This window comes from Vigna unguiculata, chromosome 2 (assembly GCF_037176805.1).
Source record: "Vigna unguiculata cultivar grain cowpea cultivar isolate G323 ecotype 2 chromosome 2, ASM3717680v1, whole genome shotgun sequence".
NCBI lineage: Eukaryota > Viridiplantae > Streptophyta > Magnoliopsida > Fabales > Fabaceae > Vigna > Vigna unguiculata.
Genome location: NC_140793.1, coordinates 31,904,232 through 31,928,852, shown reverse-complemented (window position 1 = coordinate 31,928,852; position 24,621 = coordinate 31,904,232). Strand labels below are relative to the sequence as shown.

The following is a 24,621-nucleotide window of genomic DNA, read 5'->3' as shown; positions in this document are numbered from 1 at the left end:
ATTGGGGGCTAGATGACACGGATCTGCATAGGTTTTTTCATGCTGATATGATACAAATGCCAAGAGTCTTGTTGCTTATGCAACTGGGGCACCTTACTATTTATTACATTCGCAACTTCTTTTCTTTGAATTCTGCCTTCACTTTCATCCCTCTTTTTATTCCCAGGGAATTGCCGCCATTATAATCTTTTATAGACAAAAGTTGCAATTGCATCCAAGAAGCAAGAATAACGTGGAATTTGATTCATGGGGAAAATTTTGAACTTCAATGGAATAACACTCCTTCACAACATAATGACAATGCATATTGACGATAAATATTCAACCAACCATTTACTGCTAACAGTAAAAGAAAACATCAAAGTTTCCTGATTTATGTCTACAAGCTACAGCTATGGACCAAACAAATTATCCAACATCGGAACTAATTCACAGCTTGATCAATTCAAAACTGTAGATGGCCAAGAAGAAAAAACATCTCTGGTTGTTGTCTTCTATATGGCACCAACCCAACATCAATTTCAACCTTTTACACAACATCTTAATTCACCAGATCCAGTGGTCCATAGCAAACATATTATTGTAACTCGTGCCATTACTCATGGAAAGAAGACTCTCCGTGCATTTTCTTTAATATAATAATAAATATACATTCTTTTCCCCTCACATTAGATGCATCAGATAATCCGAAAGGACCCTTGAAGCGCATTGCGAGTGGCACTGCTCAATATGAGCATTACTACATCTTACTAATCCTCCCCCAATTGCACTGCAACTTCACATTGTACAATGGACCATATAACTCTGTACAAACCAGAACTTCTCGCCCTGAAAAATATTGTTCTTGGCTCCTTGCACCCAAAATATCAAGTACTCCTCCCAATATCCTTGCCAGGGAATTCTCCATTACCAAAGGATGCTGCTGCTGCTGCAGCAGCAGTAACATCCAGACTGCCACCAATTGAGGTGATCAGTGCCGATAAGCCTCCACCGGGGTTGCCCCCTGCAGCCATTCCCAGCCCGAGAAAATCAAGGGTGGTCTGTTTTGGACCAAACACAGAGGGTGTCCCCATCATTAACTCCTTCAGTCCAGAGCTGCCATCACAGGGAAGCCCGAGTCCAAGACCTGCAGGAACTGAGGCACCCTCCGGTTCCCCTGGCTGCTGACCCCATTGCAAACTATCTTGCTGACCTGATGAGGTTGAAGCAGAAGACACTATGCCTAATCCGCGAAGAAAAGAGGCATTTGTGGCAGCTGCACCCATTTGGGCGGCTTTCTGTAGCAAAGCAGTGGCAGACATGGCTGGCTGTGGCGGCGGGGCATATTGACGGCACTCCTGCAATCCTGTTCCAAAAATGGATGACCCGTGATTGGTAGCAAGGCACAGAGAAATGGGCTCCGAAGATGAAGGCCTTGAGAGGTCTGCTGGATGATCTGGATGCCCCATGGCCCTGATTAGGTCAGTGAATGCTGGTGTTTGAGATTGGAGGCTCGCAGTTGCCGATGCTGTTGCTGTTGATGAAGCAAACAGGCTTGCAAATACACTGCTGCTAGCACCGCCATTGCTGTTGCTAGTTGAGCTAGTGGTGCTGGTACTGGTACTGGAGCTGCTACAGCTTCCACTCACAGCAGGATTGGCCTGCGGTTCTTCTATGACTTGTGGGGAATTTTCTGGCAACTCTGAGATCAAAACAGGGGAGAAAGTAGAAGTAATATTAATAATAAGAATGATATTACTGTTGATAATAATTAAGGAGTGAAGAAGCAGCCACTAACGTTGCAAAGACTTGTAAAGTTTGAGTCTTTACTTTTATGTTAAAGTTGAAAAGAAAAGAACAAATAATGGTTTCCTTTCTCAAATCCACTCCCCCTTCCACCCCCAAAAAACAAAGCTTTTCTTTCTCCTTTTAGCTTTTGAATCTTTTATGAGTTTCTTTGTCCACAAATGCATAGTTTACACCCACAGTTCCAAAGAACACCTTTTCAATAGTTTATTTTATACTTCCATTAGTTAATTACTTACATAATTTTATTACTTAATTAGCTCTCCGAATCCCATTTCACTTACTCTGATGTTATGAATATATACAAACACCCAATAGCAGATGAAAACAAAGGACGATAACAGACAAAAACCAGTAAGCTCCAGGATCACAGAGAGAGAAAAAGAAAAACACCACTCACAGAAACAACAAAATGCTTTGTTGGTCTAGTTTTAACCGTATCAAACGCGACAAAAGAAACGACCAAGTAGATTTCAATGTTTTCCAGATTCGGATATTATCTACCTGGATTTGGTGTCTGCAAAGCAGACGACGATACAACAACACTGTTTGACTTAGAACTAGCCGGCGGAGCAGAAGGCGGTGGAGGCGTAGCCGCAGCTGCAGCCGCCGGAGGCGACGAATCACCGGTTACAGCCTTCGAATCTGACTCGGGACTAGCCTTTGCAGCAGTCTGAGGCTGAGATCTCGCACTTTCCTCTGCCAACGCATCACAAAAAGCCCTATGCGTGATGAAGCTATCCCTCCTTCAAAAATAACAAAACTTTCACAAACCCCAAATCCCAAAATAAAAACTTTGGTAACAGTATCACAAAGGGTGAAAGGCAAAGAGTTAAGACCTTGAGAAGAGGGTACCACAATCGCATTTATACTCTCGGGTACCGCAAATCTTGGAGTGAGCCTTCCAATCGGATTGAACTGCGTATTTCTTGGAGCACTTGTCGCATTTCCACTTCTTCTCGCCGTGTTTTCTGCAGAAGTGCTTCTTAATCCCAGTGAGATCCCCCAAAGCTCTAGAAGGATCGTGGTGAACGCACGTCGGTTCGGGACACACGTACACCCTCTTCCTCACCTCCTTGCTCGACCTCTGCCTCAACTTCCATGGCAGATTGTGACCCCTCCGATGAAGCTGAAGGTTCTGGTCCCTCTGAAACCCCTTGTTGCATATTTCACACACGAACCGGTTCGTCGCCATCAGGGTCTTCGGAGACAGAGCAATCACCTCAGCATCCGGATCTGAATAACCCCACAAACAAAAAATAAAAAATAAGAAAACAACACAACACGGTGATGCTTGATGAAATCTTTTGCTGTACCTGGCATTCCTGGAAGGTTTCGCTTCTTCTTTGTCGTGGGTTTTGGGGGCACTGTCTGATTGCCAGAGGAAGACACACTAGCTTCCCCTGAAGCTGTGGAAACATTGTCCAAGTCAACCGGCATGGGAACCTTAAACAGCTCTAGGATTTTTCAGACGGAAAAAAATCTAAAGGGCATTTACCCTCACAGAGAAAGTCTCGGTTTTTGATCGTTTTTCTTGTATGGGTTCCTTCTAGGGTTTCCACTCTCCTTTGCTCTTATCTACCGGTCAACCTACAAACTTTCTTTTTATTCTCCTTTTTCTCACTTACCCACCACCAACCGGCTCTGATGATTGGGTCTCTGACCAAAATTCACGTTAACCGAAGAACTCAAATGATTAGACCCAATTGGACAAGCGTAGCCGGCTCCTGAAGTTGGATCCAACAAATATCGCATAAATTAAGGTTTGATTTTTGGGAGAGAAAGAGTAGCAGGTGGCAGCACCCCAGGAAGAAGAAAAAGGCAGAAGCAGAAGCTGCAGAAGGTCCTCGATCTCGTTGGTTCTTCTCTTGGTTGTTTCCAAAGATGTAACTTTTGTCATCAGAAAATGAGGTGATAAATGGGAAAGTCGCGGGGCAATAAAAATTAGAAGATGTTAAGTATGATTAATTAGTAGTAATGAAGAGGAGGTTGTGTGAGTAAGGTGATGTCAGACCTGTTTTTTTTATTTTTGTCTGGGTCGTGCTTGGAGATTAGAGAAATTGTAGTATAGCAATAGTACATGTACAATACAATACTGTTATACTAAAATATACGAGGAGAGAGAGTGTGCGTGTGTTTCTGTTGTGTTGTGGGAGTGAAACTTTGCGCGTTGAAGTTGGTATGTTGAATGAAGTTGTTGAAGGAATGGTGCAATTTGCAATGCGGAGTACAGCACAGTGTTGGACACATGGAAGAAAGGGTTTACTCAAATGTTTGTCGTTTTGTGATTTGTTTGGATGCGAATTCTGTAAGAACCGACAGCGATTGCTCATTCAGAGTTTTGGAGAAACAATAAATAAAACCACTTCTTTTAAAACATTTACTAAAGCAGTAGATTTTATGTAAAATGAAAGTAATTTATTAAAATTATTACGAGTGTGAAATATACAAATGAAAAATAAGAAGATACTCGTTGAAAAGTATTATTTAAAATCACTTTTAATAGACAGCTAGTCCATTACTTTTAGAAATAAATACCATTTCGAATAGTTACTTTCCTCATATCCATTTTTTTTCGGCTTCACAAATAATTTTTCACAATACTGATATATTAATTAACCTAGTTTTGAATAAAACTGGTATATTTTATTTAATGTTAAGAAGTTAACTACGGAACAAAATATATGTTTAATTGAAGCATATTTAGCTAACTTTTTCCCAACATGTGTCTTTCTTTTAAAGAAAATCTTAATCAATATATAAGTTAGACATCAAGTTGTAAGCGTCTCATTTAAAATTAAAATATGGATTTAAAGTTTGGTTCGTCAGATTGTATTAAAGTAACTTCTATCGAGACATGAAACTTCTTTATAATTGTAATTACTTTTTACGGAAAAAATAACTATATTAAAATTTCGTTCTATTCTGGTTTTGAAATAAAAATATTTAATTCTGGAATTCTTTTAACTAAAAACAATTTTGTTCAAAAGTAATTTCATCATGTAAACCGATTTTTTTATTCTCAACCTATTTCTTCTTTAATTCCTATTTTAAAACAGGTTTGATTGACCAAACTATTTTAAGTACTATTTTAAGTTGAATGAATTTGGTTTTTATAATTAAAAAATACTTTCTCACTTTCTCTTACTCTAATATTATATTAAATATATATATATATATATATATATGTATATATATAATATAATTGATTTTATATTTAATCAATACGAGACTTTTGTTACACCTAGTGTATTATATAAGTTTTCAAAACTTAAAATACATTATACCGAGGCTTAAATAATGTTACAATTACATAAATATAAACACATAATTGTATGACTTGATATATTTCAAAACCTAAAAATCACTCGCAAAACTTAATGCATGAGCAATTAAGTTATTACCTAAATTTTATCTACTTCAAACAAGTGAGATAGAGTTGTTTAAATATTGTTTTCACTCATGAGTTTGATCACTCCTAGTAACAATTTAGAAAAATAATATTTATTTGATGTTGTGAGTTTAACTTTTCACCGACAAAAACTAACAATTAATAATTACAAATAAAAAAAATGCTACAAATCTTTATTCGAGATATATGGCTTTAACATACATGTTTTCACTTTAGATATAGATATAGTGACGATAAAAGAAAATCATTCTAACTATTATATTGTGATTAAGTCACACCGAAACACATGTACATTAATATTAATCTCCATACTAACCAATATTTAAGTAAAAATAATATATTTATCCAAACATTTAGATAATCAATATAAAATCTTTCATCTGTAATTAATTGCATCATAATAAACAATATCTTCACATGCTCATATTGATGTTCAATATATATATATATATATATATATATATATATATATATATATATATAACCAATAACTTCTCTCAGTTTGTAGATGTGTATAACAACACCTTTCTTTTTACTCTTCCAAATATCTCAATAAATTACTAAAAGATCTTTAACCGTCAAACCAAACACCAACAATATCTCTCATCTACAAACCACCTAAAAATTATGAAAAAAGAGAGATAAAATCCTTACTAAAAAAGCCATTTATCAAAATAAAAAATATAATATCATATTCATCCTCACTATTATCTTGGCAACATAAAATGAGAATCTGATTATCTTCTAAACTTTTAGAAAAAAATTACAATTTAATAAAAAAACCAAATATACCTATTCATACAACTTTTATTTTTTATCTATTTAAAATTTATATCTACTAAACATGAACTAATCCGCTCGTAAGATTATTTAGGGAGACATTTGTTTATATATATATATATATATATATATATATATATATATATATATATATATATATATATATATATATATATATATATATATATATAATTGTGTATAATTTCTCTTAATATTTTTAAAAATTCAATATATATAATTATGTATAATTTCTCTTAATATTTTTAAAAATTCAATTACATCAATTATTAGATAATTAAATTTTATAAAAATGTAAAACAGTTTGTTTTCTATAGAATGTTATTTATGGTTTAAGACACCGTCATTGAATAGTTAAGTTATGATAATCACATTTTATTTTATTAATGTTTATTTGAAAAGAAAAAGTTTGAGTCAAGATACGCACTTTCCAAATTATAACTTTGATTATTCGGTGTTTTAAAACTAAAAAGATTTAATATAATTATAATATGTATCATGGTTTAAAAATAAGTTATATGCAAGTAATAGCTACATCGACTATTTAACTGCGTAAGATATTACAAATAAATTTGATAATTAACTTTAATATAGTTATTTTAAAGGTTATGGCAATATCTTCTTTTAACAATTGGATATTATATCAATAGTAGATCAAAATTGTTTAATGTTATAAAATTAAAATTTCATAGAAACTCTTAATCTTAAAAATTATAATAAAATTTTACAGAGATTAAGATTACACATCCATAAAACCACAAGAAAAAATAAATATTCAAACCTTAATTTTCAAGTATACATTTTAACTCAATCTAAAAAGATTAAGGCATATTTACACAGACTTAACTGATACTTCTCCTTATTCCATGTTCTCATTACTTACATCATATCACTTTTATATCAGTCATTCACTAAAATTACTTATTCATCGAACTAAATTTTATACCTTTTAGTTTCTTGTTACATTTAAAAATGACCCTTTTTTAACCTCTATACATATTTCATGTAACTTCTAGTTTCCAACAAATATTATTTCAATGAGAATGGTCCATAGCTAAAAGAACTTACCTTCCTATTTAAAGGAGAAGAAGAAAAGTCAAATATCCTTATCTATAATAGACTGAAACTTTAAGTTTTGTGGACCATTCAAACATTTTCACCACCATTATTCTTCATTTGCCACTGTTGCATTTCATGCTAGAGTATCTCAGATCCACACCATAACTTCAAATCACTCACTCAGCTTTTAAAATTAAGGTTTTCCAATCTTCAGGTTATCAAAGTTTCACTTTTAAATTTAGATACACAGTTTAAAAAGTGGAACTTATATTGAGTTAATGTAATTACAAATTAAACATGTATTTATTTTTCTTTTAATTTGTTAGAAGTTCCACGTTCATTAGAGACGAGACAGTTTCATAATATATAAGTGAGGTGCAAATCTTACTTTACAAGTTGATTTTGTGAGATTAAATTAGGCTTAAACTCCACCTCTAACATGATATCAGAGCCATTGTTTAAAGAAAAACTTATCCTAATGAGATTTTTTCCATTAATTTATAGTATTTTATAGTATATAAGTGAGATGCAAACTTCATCTTATAAACCGATGCAACTTTAATTAAATACAACATGTATTAATATATTTAATTTTGAGTATAATAAGAAAAAAATTACAAAATTATTATCTATTATGTATAATTATTGATTTGGTCCCTCAATTTTTTGAGTTAGTTCAATTTGGTCCTCGAATGTTTGGAATGTTCAATTTGGTCCCTGAGTTTTTGAAAGATGCAATTTGATATCCTTATTTTTTAAAGTGGTTCAATTTAGTACCTCTCGTTATATTTCAGTTAACGTCGTTTGTACATTGGTGAGTTGTCACTGTGCAATAAAAATGTGAGTGAAGTTGTTAATTGAGTTGATTTATTTGTTGAATGTAGTTAACATCATTTTAATCTCTCTTTTGATGTTTCCTTAATTATGTGTATTCAATATGATATTAAGATTAGTTGTTTAATTTGTTGCTAAGTGAAAATTCATCACTATATAAACGACGTGAACTGAAGTTAATTGAAAATACTAAATTGATCAACTTTATAAAATAAAATACTAAATTGAACCTTTCAAAAATTTAAAAATCAAATTAAATAAATAAAAAATTGAAAACCAAATCGATAATTATATCTATGTTAAACTGAATATGTATTTTATAAAAATATTTAATGTGATATAATATGTTTACTCTACCTTTCATAAGTGGTTGTCTTCCAGTGGCCTTAAAATGTTGAAAAATTGGGCAGTATGAATGGTGGTCCTGACTTTGTCAAAGACGTACAACACATGAGTTTGTGTCAGTTTTTCTCTCTTTCTTCTTCGTTTGAGATCAGGGAGCGTGTTGTGCAGTGTGTACACTGTTGCAGTATGAGAAGCTGTCTATGACCAATGGCTACTACCTGTCCACACATTTTTTCTATTATTATTATTATTATTTTCTCTCATTTATCACTCTACATACACCAATTCATTTCCTCCTCATTGCCATAATAACATTATTTACTACTTTCCAACCAATAAAAAGAATCAATACTCTACATACACCAATTCATCTTCCACTACCTTATTTTTCTGGTCGTGGATTACTCCATAAATGAAAAACTCGATAAATTTAATGTATGGATAGGTGTGTTTTTTGTAAGTTGTGTGGTGTTGAAAGTATATTATTATAATGGTGGTATTTTAAACTTCGACGATGTAAAGCATAAACTAATTAATCTCCACTTTAACTGCAAAGTTTAAGGCTGATCTTTTGTGATTTTGTCTTGTCCCTTCAAACAAGTACCTTAGAATGTGACACATCATAATCTTAATCCTCTAATTATTAAATGCTACGTCTACTCTCTTACACACACATATTTTTCCCTTTTCAGATAAGCATATCCCTTGCAGTTATTACTTATTGTCACAATCATTTCGCCTTTTATTCCAACTTCCATTATACTAAATCTGTTTCATCAAATATTCAAAATATGCAAAAATAAATTTACATTCACTTCAAGACCTACAAACCACTGTTTATTATTATTATTATTATTTCAATCAAATAGATAGTTTTATATAAAACTAAGAAAATGTAATTTTACTGTTGATTTTTTTACATCATTAGCTATACTTATATATATATTTTTATTAAAATAATGAATTTAAATGTAATTACAAAACTGTTTAATTAATACTAAACCTCCAACACTTTTATTCATGAATATCGAAAGAATCGGTAACAGAGATCCAAATTTTGATATAATAGATTATTATGACTCATATACCATATAAGATATTTTATTTAAGTCTGATACAACTTTGAAAAACAATTCAAAAAATATGATATTTATTTATATTGATTTAATATAATTTAAATTATATGAAATATCTCACAATTTTTTTCTTGTAATATCTTTTAATATATAAAAAAGAGTCGTATAATTCTTTTCAACAGTTTCGCGTATTTTCAGGTTTTGACGTAACCGTAGTGTCAGACTTTGGTCAATGTGATTTGCATGTGAATACAAAGTACAACATTTCATCTTTTGCAACCTGCGATATGATGATCACTCATGGCATGCTGTTAGTCTAAGTTTAATGTCTCATTATGTTTATATGTGATGTTAAATTTCAAACCATCATACTCGTATGCGGAAACGAAAAAGGTTTACTTTTAGGTCAACTCATCTTACTTCAACAGTATTCAGATATGATGTTAATAATAAACAGATCTAATTGAAAAATACTTCAAGGTAATGAAGAAATTAATAAATTTTGATATTAAATTTTTACTTTATCAAAATTGATTTAACAAGTTAACCTCTCACAACATATTTTTTTACACTACAAAGGACCAAAATCTTTTAACTACATATTAAAGAAAAGAATATTTACTAATAATTTCATATAAATTGGTAATAGAAAATAGTTTGTCATAACTTTTACAAGCATGATACAGTTTTAAATGAGAAATCAAACTCATTACCTATCAATCATAAGATGCTTCACACCAATATTCTTAAAACTATTTCACTGGACCAATTAAAGCAATAGTTCAATATTTAATAGTCAACACTACAGTAAAACAATACTTGTAAGACAAATATATGATGTAAGAATAAAACAAATATACAAAATATAATTTCATATTTCAAGTCTCAAAACTTTATCCTGGTTATAGTCTCAAAGTTATACATTTTTTTTCTTAAAAATAAAAATATGTTTAATGTAATAAGGATATATATTTTTTTCTTAATTTTTCAATATAATAATGTAGCTTGCAAGTTTCGTTAGTTGAATTGTGAAAGTGAAGTTTTGCATCTACCATTGTTATTATGAAGAAGATGTACAACAGTGTGTCTGATGTCATCTACAGTGCAAGTGCAACAGTGTTTTACAAATGTTTATTATTAGAAAAATAATAAAACATTTAAAACGACCTTAATCATCCAATTTGGTATAGATAAATTTTTAAACCGATTCTTGTTCCGAATATTTTGCGGTTTAATTGAACTAAATTGATCTTGTTACTTTAGTTAATGGTTCAATTGAATCGATAAATTTAATTTATATTGATTTTTAACACAATTCTATAAATACAATAATAACATTGATGAAAAAAAAAACAGTTGTAATTAACTCAACAAACTTTAAATTTAAGGTGGATTTGTTTAGCAAAGAAATCAACGTTCTTGAATAAATATGAGTGATGGTGATAGCATAGTTTTCACTATAATATTTGAAGTTGTTATATTTTATTATAGTATTAACTATTATTGTTAGTATTAATTAATTGGGGATTAGACGTAAAGGGGTTTGGTTCTACCGCTTTCAAATCGGTTTAATGGTCTTTTCAAGTCTTACATTAACACCAAATGCAAAGTATTTGGACTTGTCCAAGTGCGCGGTGTGACGCGCTTCAAATTTAAAGTAAATTAATTATTACTAAAATTAGGCACAGTGATTAACACATAAGCAAAAGATTAGGAATATTAATGAATATTCATGAGTTTAAACTAAGCAAGATTAGAGTTGAAATATTGGAATAGAAGGAAAAGGCCGGCACGTGTTGTTGTGTTTAGTTTTTGAATTTATTTAATTTTTGTTTTCTCTGCCTGCACTGTGTCCATCATGGTTAACATTGACTTGGATAGCATTTTCTTTTCCAATTCAAACAATGCATTATTTTTGGCATAAATATGGGACCCTTCTTCATTTGTTTTTAGGGTTTTCAACTTTCTCTCTCCACAGCAAAGAGGGGACCAATCACTGTCTTTTGAGTCAGCACTCAACATTTCATTCATTCATAGCTATATGCACATTCAATTGCACATTTAATCCGATCCGATACGTTCACAGAGAAAATAAATATCCAAATCAAATCATGCCAATAAAGTCCTTTTACCCTATGTGCTGGGTTCCAATTCTGGCATCTAACTATTTTTAGCACAACGAATAATACTTTCTTCTCATTTTTTATTTCTAACTTCTTGTGTTTTCCTTTGTCTATTTGGAGAAGTTTAAGTTGCTCATTAACTCTCACATGCCATTAATTCTAATGCTTCTTCTTTCAGGCAGCACGCCATGGACAATTAGAAGCTTTTCCTTGTCACCATTAAATACGCAGAAATCTCTCACTATATAAACTACAACTTAATTAAATTTATCTGACTACACCAACAAGTTGTTATTTATGGGATACAAAGTATTCGGACAATTATAGTATTTAAGTGTTAACCAAACCCTATTATTTCATTTTACACCAGATTTTAATCTATAACTTCAACCGAAATCCAGAAATTTCAAACTCCAAAATAAACACCATCGAACATGTTGATATGACTTAATAGTATACTGTGTACAATTGGTGTCCATAATCTTTCTTTCTGCCGAAGAAAAGAATCAAAATTTAGGACAGCAGAAGTTCATTGATTCGCAACAAAAAAAGTGACGCGCTGTGAACAGCCAAAAATTCCAAATTCCAAGCAGAATCCAAAACACAGATCATCGTACAAAATCACCATTAGAATTATATCAGCGAAAACCAGGTTAATTAACAACAAGTTGTAACTGAAATATTCTTTGAAACATCAAATTTGCTTGAAATAAAAAGTATGTGTGAAAAAATAATTAATAAAACATCCTTAATTTTTGGTTTGTTCTAGTTTTGGTGGCGGCGTGGGAAAAAAATGATCGCACGTCAATGACCACTTCATTACATTAGAAGTTCTCTTCCCACTACATGGATAGATATGGATAAGAGTGGGGAATTTGGACGGTGAATTATGTAACCAGCCTTTTTAGAAGCTCGCATATGTGACATGAAACATTTGAAAAAGGAGAGTTCCATCATTTTCCTTTGTGAGATGCGATGGCGACTATAGGTGGTCATAGTTTCAACTTTCAACACTGGCCCCCCCTTTGTAATCATGCTTCTCCTCTTGGTACCTCTACCACCAGCAGTATATTCTTCACACTCAAGCCAAACTCAACCAATCGCATGCTTTTTTTTTTCTTCATTTTCTACCACCTATTGCCACTTCTTTTAGGCCAGGGGAAGGGAAACCAAGGGATGCAAATAACTTTCACGTTTGATTAGACACATGAAAATTCAGTTTCAGCTGATGGATCATTTTGTTTTCAAAGAAATGACCATTCTTTTACAAGTGTAATGTCCACGGAGCATTAACAAACGAACGAACAAACAAACAAACAGTAAGTCACACTCTTTCTTTGCACTTGCAGTGGTCATCAATGAGTCAAATGAGGGTCATTTGGTTTCACCTTTTCATTCATTTCATATCAATTATCTTTTTTTTTTCCCTAAAGCCAACTTCACAACTTGGTTATTGTTTTTGTAGTTGAAGATCTTATGTTTATAAGAGTTATGTAGAAAAAAAATTGAGATGGAATTGAAGCGGTTTCCGTGGCAATGAAAAGAATGAAGTGGTAAAGTGAGTCGATAGAGGCTGGTGTGTCCTGAAAGAGGCTGAAACGTCAAAGGCATAGTGATGAAAGATAAGATCACTTTTTGGTCCCATTCTAGTAGCAATCATAAGTTCTTTTACAATGCTGAAACTAAACAAGAAATCCCAATAGGAAATCAGGAATCCGATTGAACCAGAAAGTTAAACCAAACAGTAGACGATCACGAGTTACCACTTTTGCTTTTACCTTTTCTAATGGTTGGGGACCCAGCTGATCTTGGGGCCTCTTGATATGATAATAAACATCTGTAAAATCAAATAGCAATCATCATGGATGGACAAACGTGTTCATCAGAGCCAGACAGCAAAAGATCCTGAAACCCATTTACAATTCCTTTTCAAAACTTACCCTGCTATCACACAGTAAACTGTTCAAAACATCCTCAGTTTTTCATGATGTACTCAATCTGATGTAAATACTTCAGAACAAATCTGCGAATATGTGAAAATTGTCAGGGAAAGCGAACTTTTCAACCATAACAAGTAGAGTGAAATTGGTTGAAACATTATGAACTTTCATCAAAAGGCTTGAACAATTTACCATAGCAACCTCATGAAAAAAATCAAATTACCTTGGTATGTTCTTTGTTAGAGACCTCCCTACTGCGTTTTCAACTTGCAGCCTCAATTATCTCAGCCTTCTTCAGCTTGGTTGAGTGCACTGTCAATTACAAAATCTCTTCATGAAAACCAGCGTATCCCCTTTTAGCTTCCAAAGAAGTAATTTTAGAGAACAACTTGAGAAGACTTTCAGTAATAACAACTTCACCGCAAACACTCACATCAGAACCTGAACTTTCAAATCCTTGCCAAACAACAGTAGAGCTTGTTCTCATGCCAAAATTTTCACACCACCGTGAGGATATAGCAGTGAACTTTTTGCAGTCCCTCTAGTCTCCATACTAATATTGCATGACGCTATAAGTTCTTCCAAAGAGTATTCTAGAGCAAATTGCTTAACTTAAGTACCCTTTTTTGGGGTGAAGAAGTGCTTAATAGCACTGAAACGAAGAAGTGGACGACTCTATCGTAAAGACTCTGTTAGACATGTTATAAAAAGTTGAACACAGAAATACGATTCCCAATAGAAGAATACATCAGTATTTGATCTATGTAGCCAACCCCACCTCGAATGAAAAGGCTCGGTGGTGGCTGTTATATTCCTTGGTTCAGTTGGACCATAATTTAGAAAATTAGTTAGATCAATGTTACTTCTAATTTTGTTCATGATATTTATGTGTATTTATAAATTTAGCTCTCTTAAATTTGTATTTTGTAACATGGTCACATAAATACATAGAGACATGAAGACAACAAATCCTTAACATACTGAAAGATTGAAAGACACGTATTTAAAATTACAGTAACAATGACGTTGCCTATAAAGCTGAAACTTCTGTGGTTGACGTTGATGAATGAGCAACTTGGTGTGCATGTCCTATGAACATTATTTAGGTGAGTTTGTCGGCGAATACAAATCACATATAGATTCAACCAAGTGAATAGAGTTATACATTGAGTGGTTTATTTAAGAGCTGTAATCCATCTTTCAACATAAGTGACACTGAAATGACTCAGTCAAGACAAACGAAAGCTCTTTCATCCTCCCTTACAAATTTACCATAGCAGAAACCTAAATTTATTAATTTTTTATTTACTATATTATACCAATTTTTATTTATTAACTATTGATAGTTTCTTTGTCGTATAGGTTTATGTATAAATTTAACTATAATAATATTTCTAAACTTCTTGTAAGAAAATATTTTGTTAATTTATTCGTACCTAATAGTAGTGAGCTAGATTGATAGACCCTTAGAATTACATACTCGTGATAGTCAAAATAGTAAGCCAATATCAATAGTTCGAGTCAATAAACATAATCAAGCATCATAAGCACAGTATAAATATTATTTATAAACTAATTTTAACTTATAGTTTTGAAAGTGTTTAGGAACATAGTACATGAATGTGGAGCCTGAACTCTATTATCATCAATGCTCCTATCTTCTATCTTCCTTTTTTATAGGGACAGAAGGTTTCAAGTTTTAGGCTTTGTGATGAATGTTGATTCCGTTAAATGTTAACAAATATTTTTTTCTTCAAGTATTTGTTGAATAAAATGATTGAAATAGAATATATTGAACTTTGAGGGCTCTTTTAGTGTTTCTTTCATTTTAGTTATATTGTTCGAGTTTATACATAAACGTATCAATTTAAGTATAAATTTAAATCTTACAAAAATAAAAGAATAAAGTAATGTAAAAAATAATAATAAACTGATTAATTTTATTATCAACCAGGGTAAATATAGACACGACAAGATATGTGTATAAGTATTTTTTAAATATGTATGATATTGTAATGTCATTAAATTAATATATAAAATAAATTTATATTTATTAAGAGTAAAGTTAAATTAATGAAAAAAAATAAGAGAAAAAAATGATTGATGAATGAAGAAAAAGAATTGTTAGAATAGTTTTATAGAAAATTCGTAGAAATAACTATTATTTATAAAAAAAATGAATAAATAATTTATTGTAAAAGATAAAATAAGAATAATAATTATAGAGAAAAAAAGAGAATTATCTTTATCTATAGTTATAGATTAAATTAAATCTTTCCTATAAATCTTCCTTAAAATACTCAATACATACAAAGAATAATTTACATTCTTCATTTTTTTTTCTTCTTTCTTAATCTATTATATTAAAAGGAGCAAAATAATAAAAATAAAGAATAATTTAATATCTCTTTATAATTTTTTATAGTAAGTGTGTAATTAATAAAATAATATTTTTTATACTAATTTTTTGGCATAAGTAAATTTTATAAATGCATTTTCTTAAAAAATGAAGTTTAAACATAATTTAATGTCACATTTGTAAATCTCTTTAAGATAGATTTTAGATAATTTTAATATTATCTTTATAAATAAATGTTAAACATAACTTAATATCATCAAATAATTTTGTAAAGTGAGATTTTACAATTGTATAATATAAAGTTATTTTATTTCTAGTTGATATATATATATATATATATATTTATTTATTGCATTATTATCTTGAGAAATGTTTAACTTTATTTATGTAGTAAAATTTATTAAAGATGCTATATTATTAAATTTCACGTTAGCATAATTTGATTGTCACCTATTAATTTGTATTAAAAAAACTTGTAAGTAGTATTATACGCACGGCAAAATCCAGAGATTGACATCGTTTTATTTGATTTATTGGGCTGAAAATAAGTTGATAGACAATCTGAACAATCACTCTGCATGCCCACAACCTTTCGTAAAGGGTTGAAGATAGAATATGAACTATCTACTATGTTAGTTACATTCTATTTCTCCAAGTGGCAGTAATATTTTGTCATTACACTTCAATCAAGAGTTAAAAGAATAATAAAATAATATAATATATTTCTGTTTTGCTTGAAGTGCTTTTGGATTCCATACTTTTGTAAGTCTGAAGTATATTCGTTGATGATTAATTTGTTTTATTTAGAGAGATTTATTTTAATTTTTTATTTATTTATAAAATTCACACTTAATTTTTATATCAAAGTATTTCAGTTTATTTTCGTTTGGATCAACATAATGCTGATAAACTAATGATTTTTTATATGTTACACCATTATTTTCAATTTAACAATTTTAAACTATAACAAACTAAAAAAAAAAAAATACGGAAAATGAAAACGTAAGTAACTTGAATTGATATTCCTATTCACACTTAACTCCAATTCACAAATTAGAAATGAAAGTTGAAAAAATGTACAAAATAATTCAAAGTAATCAGAAAAAAATGATAAACGATTTCTTTTTTTTTTCTTACGATGACAAGCACTTATAAAATTGTTTGAACTCAATCTCACTTTAATGGGAAATATCCATATTGTTTGGGTGGTGGTGTGAATATATATAAATTTTAATTTAAATAGAAGTATAAGGATATGTAAGTTAAAAATTTATTTTTTAAGTTCTTGTTTTCATTTTATTTGAAGTACTTTTATTTTGCTATACAGTTCTCTGTCGACTCTTCTAACTATTTGATTTGTTTAATATTAATAAAGTTAAAGTTTGCGTTAAGACACAAGTTTTTCTCATAAAAATATTTGTTTCTACTGTAAACCATCTTTCATCAATATTTAAGCAATATAGAATTGTTGAATGCGATAAGAACATCGATTATATTTTTTATTGTGATTTTATTCCAATGATGTATATTATTTCAGAAAACAAAAACTTTAATTTCATTGAATTAAATTATTTTTAGGATACAATTTTTCATTTTTACTTTTTCACATATAATTTGATACATATTTTTCACATATCTTTTGATGTTGCTGATGTAATTTGTTCACTTTTAGTTAATATTTCATTTATAGTGCTACATATGTGTGCGATTAACACTTAAATTTTTACCACAAATTCATGCAACCAATATTTATTTTCCAAATAAAATAAAAATATTTAATTATTCAAGAAAAGCAACTCGCATAACTGCTAGCTAATATACCAATATCAGATATGTCAGTATTTTTAGTCGACATCTTAGGACGGGTCATCCCAACTCATATTATGCGAGTCAAGTACTCACTGGGCCTAAACTGAGCTATCCATCCCACATTGTCATTCCTACTTCGACTGCTGATACTGCTGATAATTATAAGTTTGGGACAAATTTTTTTAACAAATTTTATAGACGAATTTTATACTGACGAAAATATTTATTAATAAACTTAAATGTGAAATTCATTAGAAATATTTCAATAAATTAAAATTTACTTGAGAAATTATTGATCATCGATAATATTCTGTTAATAATTAACAAAATTCCATACAATGAAGATATCCAAGAACTTTTCCTTCACAGAAAAAGAAGAGAACTAATATTATTAAATTCGCACTTGATGAATATAATTAAAAATTAAAAATTAAAGACCTATCGCTGGAGTTAGAGGTAATTTTTGCACACAATACTTTGAGATAATTAAAATATAGGTTTCTGTTTTTCTTGATAAAACATTCTTTAATAAAGAATTAAACCGTATTTAGTACTTAACATTTTTTATTCGACAACAAATTTTTTCGATCTCTTCAAACTAGAGAATATTTCGGTTCGTGGTAATATTCAATTGTTATTAACTCAATGTATTACGGTAGGTGTGAAATACAAGATTACTGGTCTTACTTTCTGTGGAATAAAATCTGAGAAAAATATAATATAAACAATATTTTTTCCATTGTTTTTTTATCCCCTTAAATTAAAATATGTTTTCTCTTACAAATTTTACTAGGTGCATATATACAAGTTAGTAATTTGCTTTCCAAAGATTGCTATGCTTCTGATGATGTTGAAGAGTCGTTCTGCAGAGTATTAAAAATAGGCAGAGTTAAAGAAACTTTGTTTTCATCAATACGCAAATGAAAACAATAAAATACTATTGATTAGTTTCTTTTATGAGAGTGAAGCAACAATTGCATATAACTGGTTCAATGTATATTGAGCCCTATATAATGATCGTCACACTTGAATTCTTTTCTGATCGCACAAAGCACAATTAAAAAATGATTGAAAAGGAAAAAAATGGACAGTGCCAACTGCCGAAGGAAAATGGTAATGGTGAAAATGGGGATAATCATACCTTCAACAGTTATGCTTGTGCTTGTGTGCTGGCTTCCACTATCATCTCCGGTACATTTGGTTATGGTGAGTGTCTTGTTCTCATCTCATCACATATAATTGCTATGGTTCTTCACTTTTGGATTTTAAATGTTCACAGTGCAGTATTTGGAAGTAGATTCAAGGGTTATTATAGAAGAACAAGATGGGTCACTGATTGTTTATTTTATTTTATTTTCAGAAACGGGAGTGATGGCTGGAGCAGTATTGTTCATAAAGGAAGAACTTCTGATCAGTGACGTACAAGTGGGGCTTTTGGTAGGGATCTTGAATGTGTTTGCACTACCAGGATGCATGGTTGCAGGAAGAACATCTGATTATCTTGGTCGTCGTTACACCATCATTCTTGCTTCTATCATCTTCTTATCAGGTTCCATTCTAATGGGCTATGGTCCATCCTATCTAATCTTGATAATCGGAAGAAGCATCGTTGGATTTGGCGTGGGTTTTGCATCCATGATAGCACCACTTTACAGTGCAGAGATTTCATCTCCTTCCCATAGAGGTTTTCTCACTTCTCTCCCAGATGTTTCCCTCAACTTCGGACTCTTGTTTGGCTATGTCTCAAACTACTTCCTCGGAAAGTTAACCTTGAAACTCGGGTGGAGAACCATGTTGGCTCTTCCTGCGATTCCGTCGCTTGTTCTTGTCATTCTCATGTTGAAATTGGCGGAGTCTCCAAGGTGGTTGGTGATGCAAGGACGTGTAGGTGAGGCCAGGAAAGTGCTTATGCTGGTTTCTAACACAAAGGAAGAAGCTGAACAACGGTTGAAGGAAATAAAAAAAGCAGCTGGGATTGATGAAAAGTGCAGCCAAGACATTGTGGAGGTTCCGAAGAAAAGTCGCAGTGGTGCAGGAGCTCTTAAGGAGCTGCTTTGGAAACCTTCAGCACCTGTGCGAAGGATTGTAATTGCAGCTATTGGAGTTCATATGTTCCAACAAATATGTGGAATCGAGGGTATTTTGCTATATAGTCCAAGGGTGTTTGAGAGAGCAGGAATGATAGGCAAGAGCAATCTTCTTCTGGCTACGGTTGGCATGGGAATTAGCCAAGCATTGTTTACATTCATATCAGCTTTCTTGTTGGACAGAGTTGGGAGGAGGATTCTGCTGTTGATTAGTGCAGGAGGTGTGGTTGTGACACTGTTAGGTTTGGGTGTTTGCATGGCCATGGTGGAGCATTCCAAGGAAAAGCAATTATGGGCAATAAGGTTTATCATTGTGTTTATCTACATCTGTGTGGCTTTTGTGGGTCTTGGTATTGGACCTGTAACATGGGTTTATAGTTCTGAGATTTTCCCCCTGAGGTTAAGAGCACAAGGTCTTGGTGTTGGTGTGACTGTGAATAGAATTTCGAATGTTGTAGTGGTTACCAGTTTCATTTCAGTTTATAAAAAGATTACAATGAGTGGGAGTTTCTTTTTGTACACTGCTATCACTGCTTTGGCTGGGTGGTTCTACTTTACCTTACCTGAAACAAAAGGAAGATCGTTGGAAGATATGGAGGCAATCTTTGAGAAACATTCAAAATCTGAGACACAAAACTTATAAGTACAACAAAGTTAACAGATAGATGATTATGTGTGGTTATTGCTATGATTTAAGGAAAATAATAGGTGGATACTGTAAATCACACGAGAAGACGAGAGAAGTGCATGCATAATAAGTATACGATCCAATATAAAATATGAAAGAAAGTGGCATATGGTGTACCCAACCTTCTTTAAGTTTAGTAGTTGTATCATTATTCGCCTTGCAAATGTAAATCTTAAACCAATTATAAGAGTAAAATTATGGGTCCTACACTTTATTTTATTTCAGTCCATTATCTTTTAACTCGGGGAAATTGCTTCTTGCATCTCCTTTTTTCTTCATGCATTCCCGTAGCATGATAAAATGGCTTCTGCATAGATGGTAAATAAATTTGTTTTTGTGGGTATTATTCAAATCTGTTTCTGTTTTGACGGAGAATTTTTGAATTGATTGGGTATAAATATGAGGAATTCTGACTTTTTCAATTGGATATTGTGATGTGTATGAGGATGTACCTATCCCCACCATAATACATGTTCCCTCCTTCCCTATTATGACGTCTCACATTTAAATATTTCTATTATTTTTTAATATTTTTATTTATTGTATATTTTTCTTTCACAAAAAAAAATGTTTAATACTCTCAATAAAAAAATATTCCTTATTTATTATTATTTATTTTTGTTTCATTTGAAAAACTCTTTTTTTTGCTAAAACAATTTTCATTATTTCTCAACCATTGAGTATATATGTTGATATTCGAAGAGTTTTCTTATATATCTAAAGTATTTTTCATTTGTTTTTCTTTGTGAATTTTTTTCAGGAGTCTCTCAAATTGTTTTTAAGACACACATTTGTTAATTTTTTAATATTTTTATTTATTGTTTATTTTCATAATGTAAAATATTATTTTGATATATTTTATCTAATTATTTTTATTTTATAACTTATTATCAATCATACCGTAATGGTAAAATACTATTAAAGTATCTTTAATGGTAAAAATAAAATGAAATAATTACTAGATGAGTTAAAAAAATTAAAATTTAATAATTTTAATTTAATAAATTGTAAAAGAATATAATAAACACTTACAACACCACACACAACACCGTTAGCAAACTGGTTACAGACACAGTACCACACACAATACCGATGCTGACTCCTTTGAATGCACACCGGAATCTGTTGTGAAACCGATTCTCGCCATGGTTGGACTTGCTTCTTCACTTACACCATCACCGTGATAGTCATTACTCACCTGGACGACGACCACCACACACAGGGACAATGCTCACTCATACCTCATGAATGCAACAAAGTCACACATGACGAGGATATAATGGTAAATGTATCGTTTATCCATGTAAATCTTCGCAAAAATGAAGAGATGGAATTTGATAGTTGTCCTGCAAATCTATCGTTCCTTATCAGCTCAATTCTGTCATGAGAACACCAAAATAATTTACAATCCGTCCGTGCAAATTAGGAAATTTTAAAAATCAGCTCAAAGGAACATAATCTTAAGGTGTGTGTTTTAAAAAAAAAATATCTGAAAACGAGTGAACACATGAATTTGAGAACATGAAAAGATTGAAAAGAATAAAGTTGTTTATTTTAAAGGATAAAAAAGTAAAAGTAAAGGGAATTGAAAATAAAATTATCAAAATTTGTAAATAATTTGATAAATATGATAGATATAATTGTTAGATTATACTTTTATTTTATGATTAAAATTAATATAAAATAAAATAAAATAATTATTATTAGTTTTAGTATTATTATTATTAATATTATTAGTTTTAAAATTATTACTATTATTATTATTAAGTAAAAGTATATAAGTTGGAATTTAAAAAAAATTGAAGAATATTTAGATAAATGCGTATTGTTGTCTTTTCCTTTTCATTTTTTCGCACGGTAAAAATGAGAATATTTCATTATTTTTCAAATTTTTATGTAGAAATCAACTCTGATTCATCGAAGTAAATATCTATAACCATAAATATCTAAACCAAACAAGAATTAATCCTAACCTTTTATACTGTGAAAATTTATCTTTTCCATTTGAAATATATACTTAAACAAAAATGAAGAAGCTGAGTATAATAGATTAGCCTGAAACCATATTAGAAATGTGATTTGGCTACAACCTTATTTAAATGCGATGTAGAAAGAAACTAATTTCGCAATAAAGAAACATATATTGTGAACATTCATGTGTAAGAAACTTCATGCTTATGAAGGGTTAAATACTCCCAGCCTTTTATTATATATAAATACGACATTTCGAAGAACGAAGCAACATTTGCCGAAAGAAAAACGATAAAATTCGTAAATGATAAGCGTAATTGTCTGTTTACAGTTTACAGTTTTCAGTTAAAGTGTGTAGGCGAAGTGAGGGTAGATCAAAATATCTAAAAATGACTGCTACTACAGGGGAAGAAAAAAACACACTCGATCAACTATCCATGGAAAACGGTATTGATGAAAATGGTAACAGTGATGGAAGGCTCAACAAGTATGCCTTTGCCTCTGTCATGGCTGCCTCTATCATATCTGTAGTATTTGGTTATGGTGAGTGACTCATTTTCTGTCTCATTTGAGAAAGAGAAAACATAAAGAAGTTTGTGCCAACATACCTTATTATGTGATTAGATGATGAACATTATTTTCAAACGTTATGCTTTCAAAAACTACACAGATTATGAGACAGAACATTGTTGTGCAGTTATTGCAGTGATGTCTGGAGTACTGGTATTCATAAAGGAAGATCTTGGAATCAATGACTTGCAGGTGCAGCTACTAGCAGGGATGTTACATGCATGTGCATTACCTGGATGCATGGCTGCTGGAAGAACATCTGATTACAAAGGTCGTCGCATGACCATCATTCTATCATGCATCATCTTCTCATTGGGCTCCATTCTAATGGCCTATGGTCCATCCTATCTCATTGTAATGATTGGAAATTGCATTCTAGGAGTTGCAGTGGGTTTTTCTCTCATTATTGCACCACTTTATAGTGCAGAGATTTCACCTCCTTCTTACCGAGGCTTTCTCACCTCTCTCCCAGAACTTTCCATCAACATAGGACTCTTGTTTGGCTATGTCTCAAACTTCGTCTTTGAAAAACTGTCCCTCAAACTTGGATGGAGAATCATGGTGGTCATTCCTCTTCTTCCTTCACTTTGCCTAATCATTCTCATGTTGAAGTTGGTGGAGTCTCCAAGGTGGTTGGTCATGCAAGGACGTGTAGGTGATGCCAGAAAAGTGCTTTTAGTAATCTCTAATACAAGGGAAGAAGCTGAACAACGCTTGAAGGAAATAAAAGGTGATGTTGGAATTGATGAAAAATGCACCCAAGACATTGTGGAGGTTCCAAAGAAAACTCGCAGTGGTGCAGGAGCTCTTAAGGAACTGTTTTGTAAACCTTCACCACCAGTGCGTAGGATACTGATTGCAGCAATTGGAGTTCATGGATTCCTTCAGCTCGGAGGAATAGGAGCTATTTTATTGTATGGTCCTAGAATCTTTGAGAGAACAGGAATCACTGACAAGAGCAAGCTCATGCTAACCACAGTGGGTATTGGAGCCACTAAAGTTATATTTTCATTCATATCAATTTTCTTTTTGGATAAAGTTGGGAGAAGGGTTCTCTTTGTGGTTAGTGCAGGAGGAATGGTTGTGAGCTTCTTAGGGTTGGGGATTTGCTTTACCATAATGGAGTACTCCAGTGAAAATGCAGTGTGGTCAATAAGCTTCACCATTGTTGTTATCTACCTCCTTGTGGCTTTTATGACAATTGGAATTGGACCAGCAACATGGGTTTATAGTGCAGAGATTTTGCCCTTGAGGTTTAGGGCACAAGGTCTCGCTGTGTGTGTGACAGTGAACAGAATCACAAATGTCATAGTGCTTACAAGTTTCATTTCAGTGTACAAAAAGATAACAATGGGTGGAACCTTCTTTTTGTTTGTTGCTATCAATGTTTTGGCTTTCTGGTTCTACTGTACTTTGCCTGAAACTAAAGGAAGATCATTGGAAGATATGGAGACTGTCTTTGGAAAAAAATCACAGTCGGAGATACAAATGAAGCCCCATAGCAACGAATGAAATTTCACATGTTTCTTTGTGCCCCGATTAATATATGTCAGAAAATAACATGAATTATACCTTCTGCTCAGTTCTTTTTTCTGTCTGCAGTGTCATGGAAAAACAGAACATGAAGAGGTAGCTTTATTTCGACTTAACAAAGGTTATTGTATTGGTCAAGATTTTTTTTTTTTTTGTAGTAGCTAGTATTTTTTTTTTCATTGACTGTTATAATTTTGGATTAATATTAATTAATTTCGTTTTTTTTAATTAA

General features: G+C 31.6%; 3 protein-coding genes and 1 long non-coding RNA gene across 4 annotated transcripts; 2 read left to right on the top strand and 2 right to left on the bottom strand.

The window, feature by feature from the left end:
- Positions 1–217: 217 nt before the first annotated feature.
- Positions 218–3,694, bottom strand: LOC114171661 (zinc finger protein GAI-ASSOCIATED FACTOR 1-like). Its single transcript, XM_028056542.2, has 4 exons — positions 3,102–3,694; positions 2,625–3,021; positions 2,290–2,531; positions 218–1,681 (listed from the first exon to the last, which is right to left on the bottom strand). Exons 1-4 carry the CDS (start codon positions 3,223–3,225, stop codon positions 867–869), a joined length of 1,578 nt encoding a protein of 525 aa, XP_027912343.2. The 5' UTR covers positions 3,226–3,694; the 3' UTR covers positions 218–866.
- A 9,354-nt stretch (positions 3,695–13,048) lies between these two features.
- On the bottom strand, positions 13,049–14,135 carry LOC114174715 (uncharacterized). The gene is made up of 3 exons (XR_003602700.2): positions 13,596–14,135; positions 13,373–13,455; positions 13,049–13,269 (listed from the first exon to the last, which is right to left on the bottom strand). It is a non-coding gene; the product is annotated as an uncharacterized LOC114174715 (long non-coding RNA).
- Positions 14,136–18,604: 4,469 nt separating this feature from the next.
- On the top strand, positions 18,605–20,415 carry LOC114174622 (putative polyol transporter 6). Its single transcript, XM_028059450.2, has 2 exons — positions 18,605–18,746; positions 18,901–20,415. The coding sequence occupies exons 1-2, from the start codon at positions 18,605–18,607 to the stop codon at positions 20,268–20,270; spliced, it is 1,512 nt and encodes a 503-aa protein (XP_027915251.2). The 3' UTR covers positions 20,271–20,415.
- Positions 20,416–22,675: 2,260 nt separating this feature from the next.
- Positions 22,676–24,368, top strand: LOC114174621 (putative polyol transporter 6). The gene is made up of 2 exons (XM_028059449.2): positions 22,676–22,829; positions 22,984–24,368. The coding sequence occupies exons 1-2, from the start codon at positions 22,676–22,678 to the stop codon at positions 24,366–24,368; spliced, it is 1,539 nt and encodes a 512-aa protein (XP_027915250.2).
- The last annotated feature ends 253 nt before the right edge of the window (positions 24,369–24,621 follow it).

Bases quoted from the DNA above. Each gene is read 5' to 3' on its own strand.
- LOC114174622 (XM_028059450.2), top strand. From the start codon at position 18,605: ATGATTGAAAAGGAAAAAAATGGACAGTGCCAACTGCCGAAGGAAAAT. The intron at 18,747-18,900 runs GTGAGTGTCTTG...TTTTATTTTCAG, and splicing joins CTCCGGTACATTTGGTTATG to AAACGGGAGTGATGGCTGGA.
- LOC114171661 (XM_028056542.2), bottom strand. From the start codon at position 3,225: ATGCCGGTTGACTTGGACAATGTTTCCACAGCTTCAGGGGAAGCTAGT. The intron at 2,532-2,624 runs GTCTTAACTCTT...TTATTTTTGAAG, and splicing joins TGTGGTACCCTCTTCTCAAG to GAGGGATAGCTTCATCACGC. The intron at 1,682-2,289 runs GTAGATAATATC...TTTTGATCTCAG, and splicing joins TTTGCAGACACCAAATCCAG to AGTTGCCAGAAAATTCCCCA.
- LOC114174621 (XM_028059449.2), top strand. From the start codon at position 22,676: ATGACTGCTACTACAGGGGAAGAAAAAAACACACTCGATCAACTATCC. The intron at 22,830-22,983 runs GTGAGTGACTCA...ATTGTTGTGCAG, and splicing joins ATCTGTAGTATTTGGTTATG to TTATTGCAGTGATGTCTGGA.